General features: G+C 46.6%; 1 protein-coding gene across 1 annotated transcript; it reads right to left on the bottom strand.

The window, feature by feature from the left end:
• Nucleotides 1–6,475: 6,475 nt before the first annotated feature.
• slc35g2a (solute carrier family 35 member G2a) lies at nt 6,476–10,220 on the bottom strand. Its single transcript, XM_056589919.1, has 3 exons — nt 10,061–10,220; nt 7,606–7,947; nt 6,476–7,566 (listed from the first exon to the last, which is right to left on the bottom strand). Exons 2-3 carry the CDS (start codon nt 7,913–7,915, stop codon nt 6,476–6,478), a joined length of 1,401 nt encoding a protein of 466 aa, XP_056445894.1. The 5' UTR covers nt 7,916–7,947; nt 10,061–10,220.
• Nucleotides 10,221–18,348: the final 8,128 nt, after the last annotated feature.

The raw sequence follows: 18,348 nt of genomic DNA, 5'->3' as shown, positions 1-18,348 counted from the left end.
TCAACGGGTCCCCCTAGAACCACTTCCTGAAGGACTTTTCTTTCAAGGATGTCTGCAAGAACGTAGCTCAAAATGGGCTTTTCGATAATAATGAGTTAACTAGTTGTGTGTGTCTGTATGTGTGTGTGTGTGTGTGTGTGTGTGTGTGTGTGTGTGTGTGTGTCTGTGTAACACTGCTGGATGCCAGGTTTATTAGAGTGAGGAACATCGAGTGTGTTAATGGCTGGTCCTTGCTGTCCCCTGGATGTCTTTACCTGCTCGGTAAAGACAGCCAGGGGAGGTGGATAGAGGGTGAGTGAGTTTACTTTTGTGGAAGCGTCCAATTTTCCCACACGAAGAGTCTAGTGGTTGGTGGCTCTCTGAGCCACTGTTTGATTTCGGAAACTTTGCTTGTCGATATACAATATACAAGCATACTCATTATATTGAATCGCATACAAAATTTAGTCACACACACTCACAGATACTTGTTAACTCCATATTCAATTGTCACACACAATATTTAACATCAAACAGACACACATACGGAAACAATGAATCCGATTTGCCCTTCTATCGGTATTCCTGGTATTGTTCCCTGGTTGTACGCCCCATATGCAGGAAGCTACTCTGGAAAATGGATGTAACTGGGCCAAAGGTGCCAAACATAGAAGGAAAACACACTGAACAGCAATTATAATTCCACCGAGAGGGAGAGAGATCAAGGGGACTCTCTACCATCCTTCTCTTGTTCAGCCTTCTCATCTGCTTACGTCCAGTGTTCTCTCTCTCTCTCTCTCTCTCTCTCTCTCTCTCTCTCTCTCTCTCTCTCTCTCTCTCTCTCTCTCTCTCTCTCTACCTCTCTCTCTACCTCTCTCTCTCTCTCTCTACCTCTCTCTCTACCTCTCTCTCTCTCTCTCTCTACCTCTCTCTCTCTCTCTCTCTCTCTCTCTCCCCCCCTCTCTCTCTCTCTCTCTCTCTCTCTCCCCCCCCTTCCCTCCAGACAATTCTTTCACTGCTTTCTGTTGACATGACTCATGGCTGACGCATCACAATGATGCCCTTTTCTGTGACATTTTATAGGGGTTTAGAGCCAGCTGGACATTACTGCCGTTCGACAAACTTTGCAAACATATTGACCAGAATTTAAAGTACCACTGAATTTCAATTAATTCCTCAAAACTGATTTTATATGTATTTTTGCCAGAAAACCACAGTAATGAGAGATGCCACTCATGTGCCTCTGACCATCATACATCGCGGACATTAGGCTATGTATTGGGTTGTTTACACTAGAGCTACAAGTCAATTAAACCACAGGTCGTCAAATGGGTTTTCTAGGCTGGTAGGTGGTTTAGGTTGGAGGGTGGGGGCCCAATATTATGCTCTTTCATAGGGCCCAAAATCTCTAGCGGCGCCCCTGCCTCCACCAACGCAACCCCAAACACATGACTCAGTCAACCACGGCCCTGCCCACCTCCCATCTCTGCCCCTCCCTCCTCATGCACGCTGGCTTCATAAAAAGAAGCAACACAATACAACACACACACACACACACACACACACACACACACACACGCACACACCCTGAGTGTGTGTGTGTGGAGGTGGATGTGGAGGTGGAGGGAGACTGCACCTCCACATACTCTCACCATCAAGGGAGTGTTAAACTTTCTCAGTCAGGACTCCAGACCCCACTAGAGCGTGTTGGCATTGCGGTGCGACTGAGCAGCATGTCCGTGTACGTGGTCCGGTGGGGCGCGCTCTTGTTGTGCTGGAGCTTCTGTGTGAGTGCAGTGTCTGTGGCGGGACAGGAGCCGAACTGCGACGACTATGACGACCACAACGAGATCCCCCAGGACCGGGAGGAGGGTGAGTGTACCTGTTGTAGCTATGGTTCCTCTGGTTGTCCTGGCCTACACCTTTCCTTCTTCCTCTTGACTTACCTGGCTGGCCTGAGAAAGATGATTGTGATTACAAAGGTCTGATTTCCGTCTGTCTGTCTGTTTTTCTTTTTGTCCATTCATTCGTCCATATAGCAATCGTTTAAATGTTTCTATTTTGTGTGAAGTTGTCCACACTGATTTAATGGGTACCCCTTCTTTTCCCACCCATAAGGGCCGTCTCCTGCTACCCCATGCCTGGCTGCCGATCTCCCCCGCTGGGACAAGCTTTTCATCGCCCTGGAGGACTCCCACATGCGGCAGAACATGCTGCTGGACACCCTGAAGCAATGCTGTGGGAGGGCAACCTCTCTTAGCCCCAAGCTGGAGCAGCTGGCCAAGGGGGCCTGCCAGCCTTGTCGTTCACCCGACCTGGAGTCAGCGTGCCCGGGGCAGTTAGGTCAATCCAGCCTCAGGCTACTTCGAGGCCTCCTGGGGGAGATGCGGGAGGAGGAAGCGGCGTTGAGGGAAAGGAGGATGAATGCCACGTTACAGCAGCTCTTACAGGCCAGCCGGGAGCTGAGTACACACTTACAGAGGCTGGAGATGAACCTCGCACGGAGCGATGAGGCAGATGCAGCGGCTGGACCATCAGGAGCCAGGGCGTTGATGAAGCAGAGTCCAGTTGGGCGGGGCTGAAGACTGCAAACAGCAGGAAGTGGAGTTACCGACGCATCGGCCATCAAAGTGGATAAAGTGGAGAAGGCCATGGTCACCAGTGGGGATACGGACACTACGTTCAGCTAAGCAAGCTCATGGGATAGTTTCAGGACAACCAGGGAGGTACAACATGGAGAGTTAATCAAAGAGAGGGTGGGATTTAGGACCCTTGACAACACCTTGGAAGAAAAGTGCATTTCATAACAACTGAAGGTTTTATAAAAAATTAGGGCTGTCAAGCGATTAAAATATTTAATCACGATTAATCGCATTAATGTCATAGTTAACTCACGATTAATCGCGATTAATCATAAAAAAAAATGATATGCTAAATATCCCTTGAATTCTTTGTCCCATTAATTTTTCTCATTTTAATGCTCTTATCAACATGGAGAAGTGCATCGGCTTGCCTTGTGCCAATGTTTTTTTATTGATTACAACATTGGCATATACTGATCAAAACAGGACGGTACAAAAAAAAAGGCTATAATGCAATTAAACGATGAACATACAAAGATATGCCTTGAACATAGCAGTCAGGCTACTGCTTCTTTGTTTTGAGCCCAAAAAAAAAAAAAAAAAAAAAGTTTTTTACATAATAATAATTTGTGTTAATCACGCGTTAAAAAAATGAACGCCGTTAAAAATGGTTTGCGTTAACGGCGTTAATAACGCGTTTAACTGACAGCTCTATTAAAAATATATATTTGCAAGAGGGCCTGGCTGTTGGGTGTGATTTTAAGATTTAGTCTGGTGGAAAATAACATTGTACATGTTTTTTAAAGAATACAAACTCCTTAAACCAACTAATAAGTCCGCCTGAAAGGGCTCCACCCTCCACCCACAAGGGTGTGTGTGTGTGTGTGTGTGTGTGTGTGTGTGTGTGTGTGTGTGTGTGTGTGTGTGTGTGTGTGTGTGTGGGTGTGGGTGTGTATAGGATAGTCTTTATTGTCCCTGAGGGGCAATTTGGTTTGCTAACAGTAGCAGCAACACAACGATACACATCATAATAAAATAACATACAGTAGATGTCATCCTGATAAAATTGTAATGACATACAAAGCAGAAGAAGAGTCCATCAGTCCTTTGGTAAAGTGTGCGTGTAATAGCAGCTAAACCTACAGCTAACAGAACAAATAATCTCAGATATCTGTTTGATTTGGCCCTCCTACGGAAAGTGTACCTCCTCTCTGATGGCAGGAGTGGTATCTCCTCCTGAAAGGGGTGTGGAGGGTCTGCCAGAATGGCCTTTGCCTAACTTGATAAACATGGCCAAGATTAGTAAAGTTGGTGCCAATAGTCTTTTGGCAAAGTCTGACAATCTTTCCCAGTATATTTTTGTTACTCTTGCTGTGGCAGCCAAACCAACAAATCATTGCAAAAATAAAAAGGTCGGCCTATTTTAAGATGCCGTCAGTGTTGGCATCAAATGTTTTTTGTCATCCAGGATGATGCCCAAGTTCCCATACTTACTTCCTGTATCCACAAGTATACCATTGATAAAAGTCTGTGCCGTCGGCTGTGACTGTAGGGTTTCGGCGCAGGGCGATAAGCATCTCTTTTCTCTTAGAGACATTGAGTTGCAAATATGAGTCATCGCACCATTGGATTAAGTTGTCCAAGACTGGACCATGGCCAACCTCATGGTTCTGTAGGAGGCTGACAATCACTGAATCGTCAGCAAACTTGGCTATGAACCTTGACTCAAACATACGTCATTGGTGTCGACTAAGAGCACAAATAACAAAGGCGAGACAGGCCCCCCTGAGGTGATCCTTGATTAAACACATCAGGGCCTCAGACAACGTGTCAATATCACAGCTGCTCTGTGACCTCATTGTCAAGAAGTCAACATGTAGTGCCAAAGTCAAAGCCATATGTTTCAGAAAGCTTGCGAGCTACAATATGCGCTGCTTGCAGTTGAAAGCTGACGAGAAATCGACAAGGCATAAGCGGCATATGTGTCTTCTTGCCCTCCAGGTGCGAAACAGCCAAATCCAGCAATGTTGCTCTGGCATCCTCTACCCCCTTCTTGGCTTGATATGCGAATTGGAGTGAGTCAATTATGTTGTGTGTCATGACCATTGTGTGTGCATGGCCTCTTCACGATTTGCGCAAAACCTTTCATAACTAATGAGGTAACTGCCACGGGGCAATAATCCTTCAACACCTTTCTTTGGTGACGGAACCTTGGCCACTGGAACAACTCTGTGTGTGTGTGTGTGTGTGTGTGTGTGTGCGTGCGTGTGTCATGCCTATACAGTGCCTCGGTCTATACATTCACAAGTAAACACTATTAAAGTAAGGAAAAACTGTTAAACTTTATAAGCAATGTAATACCATTGAGTGGTTTTATGAGTTAATTACCATGGTGGTGCTGTTCGAACAGACCGCAGCAGAACCCTGTGTAAGTGCCCATGGTTCAACCGTTACTCTCCTTCTTATTAGCCACCTGAAAGCTGGATTTATCACATTATTGGATGCTTATATCTGAAGTCCAGCCAGACCCATGCTGTGAAATTCTCTCACTCTCACACACTATAATGTACAAAACATCTGAATCTGCTCATTCAATAAAGTGTCTGTATGATTTTGTTAAATGGAAAGAGACAGGAAAGATTCAGACATGAATAAGTGGGGTTGAGTTGACGCCCACTGATGTCAAATGAATCACCTCAAGGGAAGAGACACTCTATAGTGTCTATAAATGGAAAGAGTATAACGAGAAAATGTAATACAACAAAGGAAGAGGCAGAAAATTAGGAAAGTACTTTGGAGTACTGCAGGGGGTGCTCCTCGAAGAGAGAAATCAATTACATTTTGAAAGCTAGACAAAAGAAAATCTAGGAAATTGCAAGTGTTTTTTGGTTTGACAGGTGGTTGTTAAGCCTGACTGCTTCTGTAACCACAGAGTGAAAGAGAGAGAGAGAGACTCCATGAGGACGAGACCCCTCATCATCCTGTCTTCTCATCCTCATTCGTCCCTCTTTCATCCTCTCCTCCTACTTCTCCTCTCTGTGCGATTTCCCTCATCCATTTCGGGTTTCATCTCAAGATTCAAGATTCAAAGAGTTTTATTGGCATGGAAAACAGATGTTTACATTGCCAAAGCACAAATGTAAAAATACATAGCAACAAACCAAATGATACAGCACAAAATTAAGAAATTTAATTAAACGGTGTAAAATAATAATACCAATTTATCCTTTGTATGCCTACATTTCACTTTACTCTTTTCTTCCCTATTGATTTTTCTTTCCGTTTCCATGTATTCTCTAGAACTTTATACCTTTATATTTATACACGTATATATACATATTTCACCGGGGCAGCAAAGCTATGGGCCCTGTAAACTATACAGCCAGCCAGCCAACACACACACACACACACACACACACACACACACACACACACACACACACACACACACACACACACACACGCACACGAAAATACATGTCACACACACACACACACACGTACACACACACACACACACACATACACACACACACACACACACACACACACACACACACACACACACACACACACTGGAACAGAGACATCAGCCTTCAGTTCACAATAGAGAGATTTAATGTCACATCACTTAGGTCACCAGAACAGACACAGCACAATATTGCCACTTCCCCCAGCAAAGAAGTACGATTACAAAATAGATCATTCTCACATCGATATTTCCGAAGTCTATTATGTACACCCTCATCATCCCAGACAGAGCAAGTCCACACTGAGCTTCCCAATGGTAGGGGCAAAGTGTGATTGTGACTAGTGGGAAAAGAACAAGGAATAATGGTGACGTGGTGTGTGGGGTGAAGGAGGAAGGCTTTGTGCAGATGAGCAGCAAAAACGGCACGCGGCCGCTGTGTTGTCTATTTGATGGGAGAGTCCAGGATCTCCTCGTACTCCTCCCGCTGTTTCCGCCCCCCGGCTCCATGCGAGGGGAGGAGCTTCACCGTCACCAGCCAGCCCACGCTCAGCACCACCATGACGTCCCCGACCACCTCGGGGGCGAAGGGGACGGCGGGCAGCACGGCCAGCTGCAGCAGCGCCGCCACCGGCACCTCCAGGCTCAGCGAGGCCGACACCAGCGACGGGTGCAGCCGGGTCAGGGCGTGGGTGGTGCCCAGGAAGCCCAGCACGGAGGCGGCCACCAGCCCCGCCATCAGACCCCAGACGGGGACGCCGCCGGGCATGGAGGGGGAGGGCCACGCCCAGCCCCCCTGCAAGAGGACCATGGAGGCCGGCGCCAGCAGGCAGCCCGTCCAGCTGACGGTGAAGAGGGCGGTGGCCAGGCCCACGCGCTCCTTCAGCGAGCGGTAGCTGACCAGCGCCAGGGCCATCCACAGCCCCGCCATGGCCGACAGGGACCAGCCGAACGCGGCCCGCCAGAACGCCACCGGGTCGGCCGAGGTGGCGCCGCCGCCGGGGGCCTCCGGCTGGTCGGCCGCCGGCAGCAGCGTCAGTCCCAGCCCGCAGATCCCCGTGACGAGGGCGACGCCGTCGGCCAAGCCCAGCCTCTCCTCCAGGAGCAGGAAGGCGAGCGCGGCCGAGAGCGCGCTGGTGGCCAGGCGGCCCGTGGGGGTGGCGTACTCGGTGGCGGCGAAGGCCAGGGAGGCGGAGGCGCAGCAGAGCGACAGGGAGTAGGTCAGGCCGTAGCAGAGGAGGCGCAGGCGGTAGCCGGGCGGGCCGAAGGGGTTCTCGCCCCGCTGCAGGGGCGCGGCCACGGAGAGCAGCTGCGCGGCGGAGCGAACCAACACCAGCAGGAGGGGCGAGAGGCCGAAGCGCTCGGACGCCAGGCGGGTGAGGAAGACCAGCGCGCCGTGGGCCAGCGCCGCGCCCAGGAGCAGCGCCCACGTCCACCGCGACGCCGACACCGAGGCCTCGCCGAAGCTCGCCAGCTGGCCGCCGACCCCCTTCCCGGGGCCTTTGACCCCCACGGAGGAGGAGGAGCCCTCGCCGGCTCCGCCTCCTCCGAGCACCCCCCCGGCTCCCCCCCCACCGCCCGCGCCCTGGAGGGCTCTCAGAGGGGTGCCCTTCTCCTTCTCCTTATCCCTGGAGCCGAACAGAGTCTGCGGCCACTTCCTGGCCTCCGTGAGCTTGGTCCTGTCCGAGGTCTCGTCCAGGAAGGAGCCGAAGTCCTCGAAGGAGGGAGCGTCGTCGTAGCCCTCGTCCCCGGGCTGGGGGAAGTGGGTGTGTACCCCCGGCTGGGGGGAGTAGGGGGCCTGGGTGGCGTATTGGGCGGTGACCGTGTGCGGGTGGATCTTCACTCTCTTCTTGGCGCCCGGGCCCAGCAGGTGAGCAGACTCCATGGCAACGCCTCGAGTCGACAAGGGGCGGGCACCTGGGAGAGCGGAGAGTGACATAGTGTCAATGGGGCCGGCCAACTTCTTTGGTACAGTGCTTCTATATATATCTTACTTGTAGCGATACACTCACTCCTTTGATGTACCCAACAAAGGAGAATTACACAATATACAAATCTATGACGCAACTACATTAATGGTAGAAAGCTGCTCTGCACATGTTTTTTAGTGGGTCTTACTGCCAAAAACATTTGCCGCACCAGTATTGATAATAAACTTTGATTGTTCTTAGCCTCACCATTGAGCTCACCGAGGGTGACTTCACAGGGTCATTGTAACAGTTATAACAGTCTCAGTCTCAGTGCCTGCAATCCAGATAAAACTTGAACCAGATCCATAATATTGAACAAACAAATGCATGAGACACACACACACACACACACACACACACACACACACACACACACACACACACACACACACACACACACACACACACACACACACACACACACACACACACACACACACATACCCATTACTGCCATAAAATCCAGTGTAACATTGGCTTATTAATCCTATAGGTTACTACAGAACACAAGTTCCAAAAACCACACATAGTTTATAGCTAGTCATTAGGATTATTGTTTAGTGGGGTTTAGAAACCACAAGTTTGATTTAAGATATAAGGCTTGGCAGAGTAGGCATACTGTCCAGGTCCATTCAAGACAGAAAGGTGTTTTCTTCTTTAAAATGCTCACTAGCACATAAAAGAAATTATACCGCCATTCTGGGATTTGAGCTGGTCGCACCTAATAGATGACATCTCTACAGATGTATTGTTTTGATAATAATTATCTGAGCAATTCACGCTATTTGGCATATACACCATGTAGCATGATATGAATACCATAAAACGATGGTCAAATCATTATTATCGTTAATAAAATGTCTGTTAACATTTTGCCTGCTTCACCAATGTTTTAAACACGGGCCTATGTGGCAAGCCTTTAACGGAATATGATGGAATGAATGTTTTGGATTGCTGCCCTTGTGTCGCTCGCCATCAGGGTGACCGATGCGCTCAGCGGTCGTAGTTTTATCACCGATGCAGCCCCGCGCGCAACGCGCGGGCACCGCGCTCCCGTTCTCGTTGGCAGTGTCAGTGTGGAAAGAAAAATCTAATTTCACACACCCCTGGGTCCGCTGTTAGCGAGCATGATCATGCCTTTAGGGTTTGCCCATCCACATGCATCTTGACTGGGAATCACTTCAACCAGAACTCAGTGAACTTTAATGCTGCAGTACTTGTGTTCTTACATAACAGTAGGCTATATTATAACGATACATTAATTAGCTATTATCATAGGCCTTTTATCTCGGGATATATACGTGAATCAGGAATTATAGCTCACGTTGTAGGCCTACGACTTGACATTCCCGCGTGTCTTTGACATATTAATCAATGTCGAGATTACGCACGATCTTCAACGCATACAGCATTAAAGAGACAACATATTATGTTGTATTATCTTATATTAGGACTTATATAACATATTTGACGTAAATCCCGGAGATGTGATGCTTCTTGTTGGCGACAACAATCGCTCGCGCCAACCTGGTACGAGCGCGTGTGAGTCAACTCAAGGTTATTTTGGTGCCTCGCAGACGCCCAGACACCAATAGGATGAGGAGGAAATCAGCAAGCGCCCTCATACATACGCACATGCGGACGCACGCACGCACGCACGCACGCGACCGTTCCAAATAATAACAGCAATGAATGAACGGAACGACACTGATCATGACAGATGAACAAAGTGATAGTACGGATACGAAACCACATTGCCGTTAAAGTCACGCGCACACCCATCGTGTGTGTTTGTCGAAAAAACATGGCGTGACGAATTCATGAATGGAAAACGAAGCGCGCGCTCGATCACATGGAGGAAGCCTGTACCTGATTTCACCCAATCATTAATAACGCTCGACTTTACCCCTTCTCGATAACTCCAGGCGATGACCGGATTGTGTTGTGAGGAGTTTCCCAATCAAAATGATCGATATGACTCGCGGTTCGCAGGCTCGTGAACCATGACGTTACTGTCGTGGCGCGTGTACCTGTCTGCAGCGAGGCGCAGCTCCACTCACCTGCTTCTCTCGCGACGAGTCGATCCCACCACCGGCAGTGTGTAGACTTCACACAGCTCGATCCCGAGTCATTTGCCTGACACCTGCATTACCGTCACGGTGGAGAGAGAGAGAGGTCCGTTGCTCCATGACCACTTGTTTCTGTGTATATAGCCCACACCTCGCCGTTTCGCCCTGCGACACTGACTCAACCTGTCTGGAGGGATGCGCGCTGCACATCCGCCCGAGTCGGGCGTCAACCTCGACCAGGCGTTTTTTTATGGTCTCGGACTCGACAATCGCGATTAGCACATAGAGATGCTGCTTTCTGGCTCCAGAGAAAGGGAATGAGAGCGAGAGAGATCTAATAATGATGTCTGAGCATGCGTAAAAACTTCATTGGCTGAAGAGAATATCTGATCAGAATATCCTATTTCTATGATACATAAACTATGAACTAAATACATAGTCACTATCACTATACAGTGACATTGGTGTGTGTGTACTAGCACTAATAGGGTTAAATACAATACACTAACTAGAAGATTAATTTCATGTTTGTGTACTCTTTTGCTCTACCAGTGTGTATGCACTTGTGTGTGCATGCTCATGTATGGTGTGTCTGTTTGTGTCAGTGTGTGCGTGCTCATGTGTGTGTGCTTGTGCGTGCGTGTGTATGCCAGTGTGTGGCTGCACATGTATGCGTCTACGTTTGTGTAGGTTGGTGTGTGTGTCGCTTCATGCAGTATCTATATTTTATGACTACCCTTCTGCATCTATTCTAGGAATAGAATGCAGGTTTTTTTTTTCTCTCAACCGACAAACTCTCCAATCTCCCTATCTCTCCCCCCTCTTTACCCTCCACTCTCTATCTATCCATCCTGTCTCCCCTGGCCTTTCCATAGTGCACCTGCTGTGCTACATTATAATAGTGCAAAGCCACTAGCACCACTGGCCTGTTCCATCTGTCTGCCAGTAATTGTATTTGCGCAGTTAACTAATGGCGCAGGTTGTTCTGTGTGCTCATGTTTGGCCCTATTAGCCCTTCCTCCTAATGCACCTGTGTGGGCAGACCACAGACCAAACCCTTCCCCCTGTCGTCAGACCAGGACCGACCTCTGGGTGTCTTCTCTACAGCGATCAGGGTAATTCACTGTGAAGGTTTTGTGTCGGTTTAATGGTAAACAATACAAACAGTGAGCCGAATAGAGTATGTACAAGTGCAAATGATCCGTCTCTATAATGGTGTGGGTGGATGGTGTGGTAGGGTGTGGTGTGGTATGGTATGGTATCATATAATATAGAGAGTATAGTAGTAGAGAAGGATAGATGGTATGGTATGTTATAGTAGAGTAGGGTATAGTATTGTATGGTATAGTTGGCATAGTGTAATATACTAGTTGGACTACGGGGTTACATTGCCAAACCTCAGCAGACCCCCTTGGGAGAGATTGACTGACTAACTCAAGACATCAAGGGCAACAGTAGAGACCGTTCATTTAGAGTGTGGTTACATAACTGAATCATAAATCATGAAAAACCTGTCAATCCCTAGATGGATAAAATATGTACCTATTATCATAATATTGAAATCTGCGTGAAAGCGATGTATTTATATCTTTCCATTAACTATCTTTCCAAGGAACAGTGGCTACTGGCTGCAGGCTATGAGCTAGCTAAAGGCTACCTCCCCAGGGAACTCATTAGCTCTCAGACCGCTAGCATGCTGGTAGAGGCTGCTCAATCTGGACCTCCAAGCTTTATCCAATACAAATACTTTACTGTATCGTCTTTCTTCCTTTTTTACTCTTTATTTCTATCTCTCTTTCTATTATGTCATTTCTTCATGTCTTGCATTCTTTTATAAAACCTTTAATTATTCTGCCATCGACCTTGGCTTCTTTCTGTATATGTGTGTGTGTGTGTGTGTGTGTGTGGGTGTGTGTGTTTGTGTGTGTGTGTGTGTGTGTGTGTGTGTGTGTGTGTGTGTGTGTGTGTGTGTGTGTGTGTGTGTGTGTGTGTGTGTGTGTGTGATTGTTGGTTTGTGTTTGAGTCTGTGTGTGTGTGTGTGTTTGTGTGTGTGTGTGTGTGTGTGTGTGTGTGTGTGTTTGTTTGTGTGTATGTGTGTGTGTTTGCATGTGCACACCAGAGGTCTGTCTTTCTCTCTCTTTATCTGGAAGAAGAGTATGCAGCGTTTCCATGGTTACAACGAGAAAGAGAACACAAGGACTTGCTATTTAAAGTTCCCTTTAGGTCCACTCAAACTGTCTGTGTCCAGGTGTGGTTTGGAACGTGTGTGCATCAAGACCCAGTGAGTGACTGGGTGGCCGTCAAGTTAACTGCCTGAATGGATTCAACAGATCAGCAGAAGTCAAGGTAGAGCCAGGGGAGGAAGAAGAGGGAAAGGAAGGGGAAACGAGAGGTGAAATATAGCAGAGTAACTCTAGTATCGGGTCGGCCGTTGCACTGAGATTGGTGGAAACTCGATTGCAATGCGTTAAGTATACTGCAAATCTGATGAGGAAAATTGTGTCTGTCGGTGGAATGAGAGGATTCTGTTTGAGTGGGATGAATCAACACGGAAAGGGGAAGTGTGTACGAGAGAGCGTAGACTGGACAGACTTTAAGGCAGACGGTGTGGAAGGCTGTTCATGAGACTGTGGGATGGCTGGATGGACTGCGTGGAAGGTGTTGGGAGTCAAGCTGAATATTGAAGTGTGTTATAATCTACTGCGTCGCTCCCCACTTCCAGTGATTTCAGCTCCAAAATGAATAATAGAATATGTTCTGAGGTGTAGGAAAAGGCATAAAACAGTAAAGTTATGCTTAGATCCCCCCCCCAACACTCTCTCTCTCTCTCTCTCTCTCTCTCTCTCTCTCTCTCTCTCTCTCTCTCTCTCTTTCGGTCTCATGTCTGTTGCCTGGTTACTCCCTTACACATACATTCTCTATTTCTCTGTCTCTATCTCTATAGTACTCTATCCAGCTTTCTATCTGTCCATGTCTATCCATCCTTGGTGAAAGAGACACAGATCACTCGTCAAAGGGGCCCTATTTTATAACTAGATCCCGCTAGTGGACTGTCCCAACAGGTAGGCAAAGCTCTGTGCATCATATACCTGGGTGGACTCTCCCATTTGTATTGTCCCTAATAATTCGATTTTGAAATGGCTTGTATTGGTCAATCAAGCCTGCCTGATGTACTTCTGCACACTTTGCAACTCTATGGCTAATCAACATTACGCCTGATGGTAAAACAGGGGCCCTTCACAACACTTCACACGAGTTCCACCATCCATCAGGCAAAGTGATTTTAGATGGACATTAGATCAATTAAATCTTTGCAGACCATTGACCAATGCTCATATGAAATCACTTCCGGCTGATCACTCAATACTATTTCACTCAGCCGCTCTCTTTCCTCTCCCTCACCTCTCTTCACCATCTTTCTCTCTTTCTCTCACCTCTCTCTCTCTCTCTCTCTCTCTCTCTCTCTCTCTCTCTCTCTCTCTCTCTCTCTCTCTCTCTCTCTCTCTCTCTCTCCTTCTCTCTCTCTTTCTCTCTCTCTCTCTCTCTCTCTCTCTCTCTCTCTCTCTCTCTCTCTCTCTCTCTCTCTCTCTCTCTCTCTCTCTCTCTCTCTCTCTCACACGTCCCTCTATTATCATTCAACTCCCCCCTTTGTGTTGCCAACTTTGTCTTCCTTTTCTCTCTCTCTCTCTCTCTCTCTCTCTCTCTCTCTCTCTCTCTCTCTCTCTCTCTCTCTCTCTCTCTCTCTCTCTCTCTCTCTCTCTCTCTCTCTCTTTCTCTACTCTCTCAATCAAATTCAATGCAGAGGTCTCTCTCTCCCTCTCTCTGGCACCTCTCTTCTCAGATGTACCTATTCTAAGTTTTATCCACATTAAGTGTGCTTCGAGTCAGACGATACCCCAGATTGATGTTATCCCAGCGGTGGGCCCTGGGTGGATGAGGCCTGGGGATCGGATTGAAGTGCCTATTCCAGTGGGGGAGGAGGAAGGGGGGAATATGAACCAAGGAACCACTGGATCAATGTACCAGAACCGGCAGGAAGAGCCCATTCATCAGCCTGCCTCCATACTGGAGGAAGCGGGAGAGGCAGGGGAAGCAGTGCCCGGGATTCATATCAGCTACCCCCACACACAAATCCATATGACCGGATACAGAAACCGATGTCTGCGCCTGAGTGTGTGTCTGCATGCCTGTACGTTTATACTTGTGCCCTTGCATGTGCCAAGTCCATACTCATACTTGCCTATTTGTTTGGTTGTGTTTGTGTGTGTTTGTATGTGTGTATGTGTGGAAGCAACCTTTGTCTAATATACACTGTTGCATGTACATAGTTGCTTCCAATTGCCTCATTTGCCTGCATTCTCATGGACGTCTGTGTGCATATGAAAAAGTGTGCATGGTAGATGCATGCCCATATGACCATAAGATGGTTGCATTTTAAGAGAAGGCAATGGTGGGGTAAAGTAACCAATATCTTTGTGGAAATTGACTACGGTAAAAGTCAAAGTCATCCATAAGAAAATCCCTTGAGTCAAAGTAATTAAGTATCTTAAACACAATTGACATAAAGGCAGGCAATGTTTTTGTTTTGGCTAACCTGTCGTCTCTCCTTCCTCCCATCATCACCATAAATATGTGTCTTGCATGACTCTTTCCAGGCAGTTTCCAGGCAGGAATCAGTCTTTTCACCTGTTCCTCCATTGTGTGTCTACATTCAAAAACTGCTGCTGCCCCATTGACTCACAGAGAGAACTGACCCTATGTGGGGTTATCTCTCCTGATTGGTGCGCAGGTTACCGGAACATTTGATTTTTGTTTTCTTCAGAACGGCGGGACCCCTTTTATTAAAGCAAAAGCAAAAGCAAAGTAAAAGGAGCCAATTTTCAGAAATGTCTATTGATAACACATAATTTTCCATAGTAGGTATCTGTGATTCAGTTTGAACTAGTCACAAAAAAATTAAAGATATCAGCAGTGATGTCACTGAAAATGACACTTTTAGTTATAGTTGCAGATATCTCAAACATCATTGCGACCAGAATAATTGTTGTGCAGGACTTTCAAAGATTGAAAAGATTGCTCGCCCTCTTCACTAACTCACGGAGAAGGGTAGATTTAAATGGACAGATTACTGTCAGTAAGCCTTGCAAAACAGTTTAATATTAGTTTGATGTTGGCCTCCATTCTCGCACATCCTGATCCCCACAAAACTTTCCTTCTAGACACAGATGGTTTTTGGTGGCTCCTTCCTAGAAAGAAGCGGGGCAGGACTACATCATAGCTTATGCAAGTATGGGTCTGACTAAGCAAGAAAGGGAATATGCTCCAACCAAGGAGTTGCTGAGCATAGCACTGTTAACTAAAATTTTCAAACAGTCCTTCTTCAGCAAAGGGTTTGTGCTGGGGACGAACAATAACTCTTTGAGGTGATGTCATATTCTCCAGGGTCTAGCCCCAGGGGTGGTGAACCTTAGGCCTTCGGGCAATATAAATCCTATTAGACCGATTCACCAATTCACAAAAAGCAATTTCTAGAGAGCAATTAATTCCCCCCCGGATAAAATGGGAGGATGTCTGTCATTGACACTTAGCCTTTGGTTTGATTTAATAAATGTATTTACACATCAACCCAACACGATCTTAACTGTCACCGCGTGTTGTCATCAGTGATTGACAGGTCTTATAAGCAAGTGGAGACAGATTTTACTACAACGGAACATGGCGAGTAAGAGTTCATGCAGAATGTCGTTCTCTCCAAGAGAAATGGACACACGATGACTTCTTTGTGGAAGTAAAAGGCAGGCCCCATCTGCCTGGTTTGTGGGGGCACAGTGGCTTTCATGAAAAAGGTCAACCTTGAGCTGCCTTTTCCTAAAGGAAAAGCGAGCTCTGGATAAGTTGTCACTATTTAACAAAGTTTGTGTGGCGAGCTTAGAGGTGAGCGGGCTATTCGTGAATAAGCTGAGTAATTATACTAGACACACACACAATAAATGGCTAAAGAAATGAAATGAATGGTCATGATCTTGATGTTATTTCAATTATGTTAAAAAGGTTATAAAAATATGTACTGATTCTTAACATTTTCAACAGAGGTTATGTGTTCAATAATTTAGTATGGTCCTTGAGCGATGATGTAAAAATCTATTGTCCCTTCATAGGTAAAAGGTTACCCACCCTCGAGAGACAGCAAGATAGTTGGAGCCGTGATATGGTTTCCGATACCAGATGGTGCATCGTCCGAGGCGAGTACATGCTAATGCCCATGCCCTCTCTAGGTTTCCTGCTTCCTGCCTGCCATCTCGCCCGCCCCAACAGAGCAAGAGGCAGGGAGCCTGCAGTTGCTCAGGCCAAATGTCTGGTACATAATATAAGTTCTCTAGTGCCCCCAGGGCCAGCAAGGGCGGTTGTGTATGCAGCTAAACATTTTCAGGTTGTTCTCTCAAAATCCCTGGTGCCAAAAGTGTTAAAAGAGTTACATGATTGATGATGCTTGACATTGGGGGTACAGAAGTTGCAAGCTGAGGTGGAGGACTGTTTCTACTGAATGGGGTGGCTTTAGGGATGTCAAGTGTTAACGCCAGGGCTGTGTAAACTGTATCCAGAAAGCAAACTGGACAAATGTTTTGGGCCCCTCTTCAGTCTACAGTAGCCTCAAGGCCATACAAGAGAGTGGCGTTTCACATTTTTGGGCAACCACCCGGCTATTCCCCTCCCCGACTAGGAAGATCAGACAATTCCCAAAGTTGTGGAAGAGCTGTGGGTCTTTCGACTGCCCTAATGGTTTTTCTGGGTTGTGTTGCAACAGTTGGACAAATCTAGTAGACGCTATTGTTTGTGGCTGTCTGGAGCTCCGTCTTGACAGCGGTTGATGTTGATGGCGCATTTGAGAGAGGGTTAAGCTTCCAGGACACATATATAATGCCACGGTGTGTGTGTACTGAGCTCCGTCTCGTCAGCAGTGTATGTTGATGGCGTCTCTGAGAGAGGGTTAAAGGCTTTGACCGTTTTTTGTATGACCCCAGGTTAATTGTTGACATTGTCTATGTAGAAGTGTAACTCAGCAGTGATTTTTGTTCGGCTCACCTCGTATATTATTACAACCAGGAACTAAGCTAAACTTATTCAATTTAAAATACTAAACAGGCTTTACTGGACGCCGGTGAGAAAGCGTAGGGCGGGTTTGAGTCTTCCGGATCTCTGTTGGCGATGCCAGGCTGAACGAGGTGGTGTTGTCCACATGTTTTTGAATTGCCCCAGCCTGGCCATCTATTGGCAGAGGGTTATACAAAAGATCACGGACAGTCTAGGTGTGAATGTGGAACTCAGTCCTGCTCTATGCGTCTTGAACAGTCTAAAAGGACACGAGAGAATTGGCCTGAAAAAAGCCCAGTGGCTAAAGGTCGCGATTACTACAGCTAAAAGGGTGATACTGAGGCACTGGGCAGGGGGTAACAACCCTACTTTCTCTGAATGGTTCACGGCCCTATCTGAAACTGCCTCTTATGAGCGACTAATATATAAAATAAATGGGAAAATTTACATATATACAGAAGTCTGGGAACCATTTCTATCACAGGTCAGGGAAATTTGAATGACGAGAAGCCTGATGTACATATCATTTTAAATGAACATACAGTGCAACATGTTCGACTGGCGGGGCGGGTGGGACGGGGAGGGAATTATAGGGGGGAGAGAATAATTTCCTTCTAGGTCAAGTGTTTACAATGTTATATGTATGTTGTCAGCGTGTTTGTGTCTGACTGTGCATGCATGTATGAACACATGCAATGGGATATAGTATGTATGTGCAATGTACTGATATTGCTCTGATTATTGTCTCTCTCATTTGCATCTATTTGCAGGTAGAATTGCCTTTCTTACTTTATCTCATCAACACATGATGGTGTTGTGATTTTTTTTGGTTAACAAAATGTAAAACATTGCTAATTGATATCTGTTTGCCTGTGAAGGACATAATAAAAATATATATAATTGAAAAAAAAACAGGAACTAAGCACTTTGTTTTGATTCAGAAGTCTTCGCCCAAAACACATTATTTGGATTAATTAGAAAGGTGTGTTCGCTAAAGAGCCCTGTGTAGCTATAAAGGGCTCATTATAAAGTAATGAAAGCACAACGATTCTTAGTTTCATAAGATATATACACTTATACTTATTAGTGCTTGCATAATGATGATTATTCTATTCAATTTCTGCCAAGACCAATACACTAGATGCCACTTAATTCTTTTTTTTTTAAGATTTATTTTTGCATTTTAA

The sequence above is a fragment of the Gadus chalcogrammus genome, chromosome 5 (assembly GCF_026213295.1).
Source record: "Gadus chalcogrammus isolate NIFS_2021 chromosome 5, NIFS_Gcha_1.0, whole genome shotgun sequence".
Lineage (NCBI taxonomy): Eukaryota > Metazoa > Chordata > Actinopteri > Gadiformes > Gadidae > Gadus > Gadus chalcogrammus.
The sequence above is the reverse complement of the archived record's forward strand: the minus strand, read 5'-3'. Positions and strand labels throughout refer to the sequence as shown.

Coding starts and splice junctions, on each gene's coding strand:
- slc35g2a (XM_056589919.1), bottom strand. CDS start 7,915: ATGGAGTCTGCTCACCTGCTGGGCCCGGGCGCCAAGAAGAGAGTGAAG. Junction 7,567..7,605: donor AGCCCTCCAGGGCGCGGGCG/GTGGGGGGGGAG, acceptor GAGGAGGCGGAG/CCGGCGAGGGCTCCTCCTCC.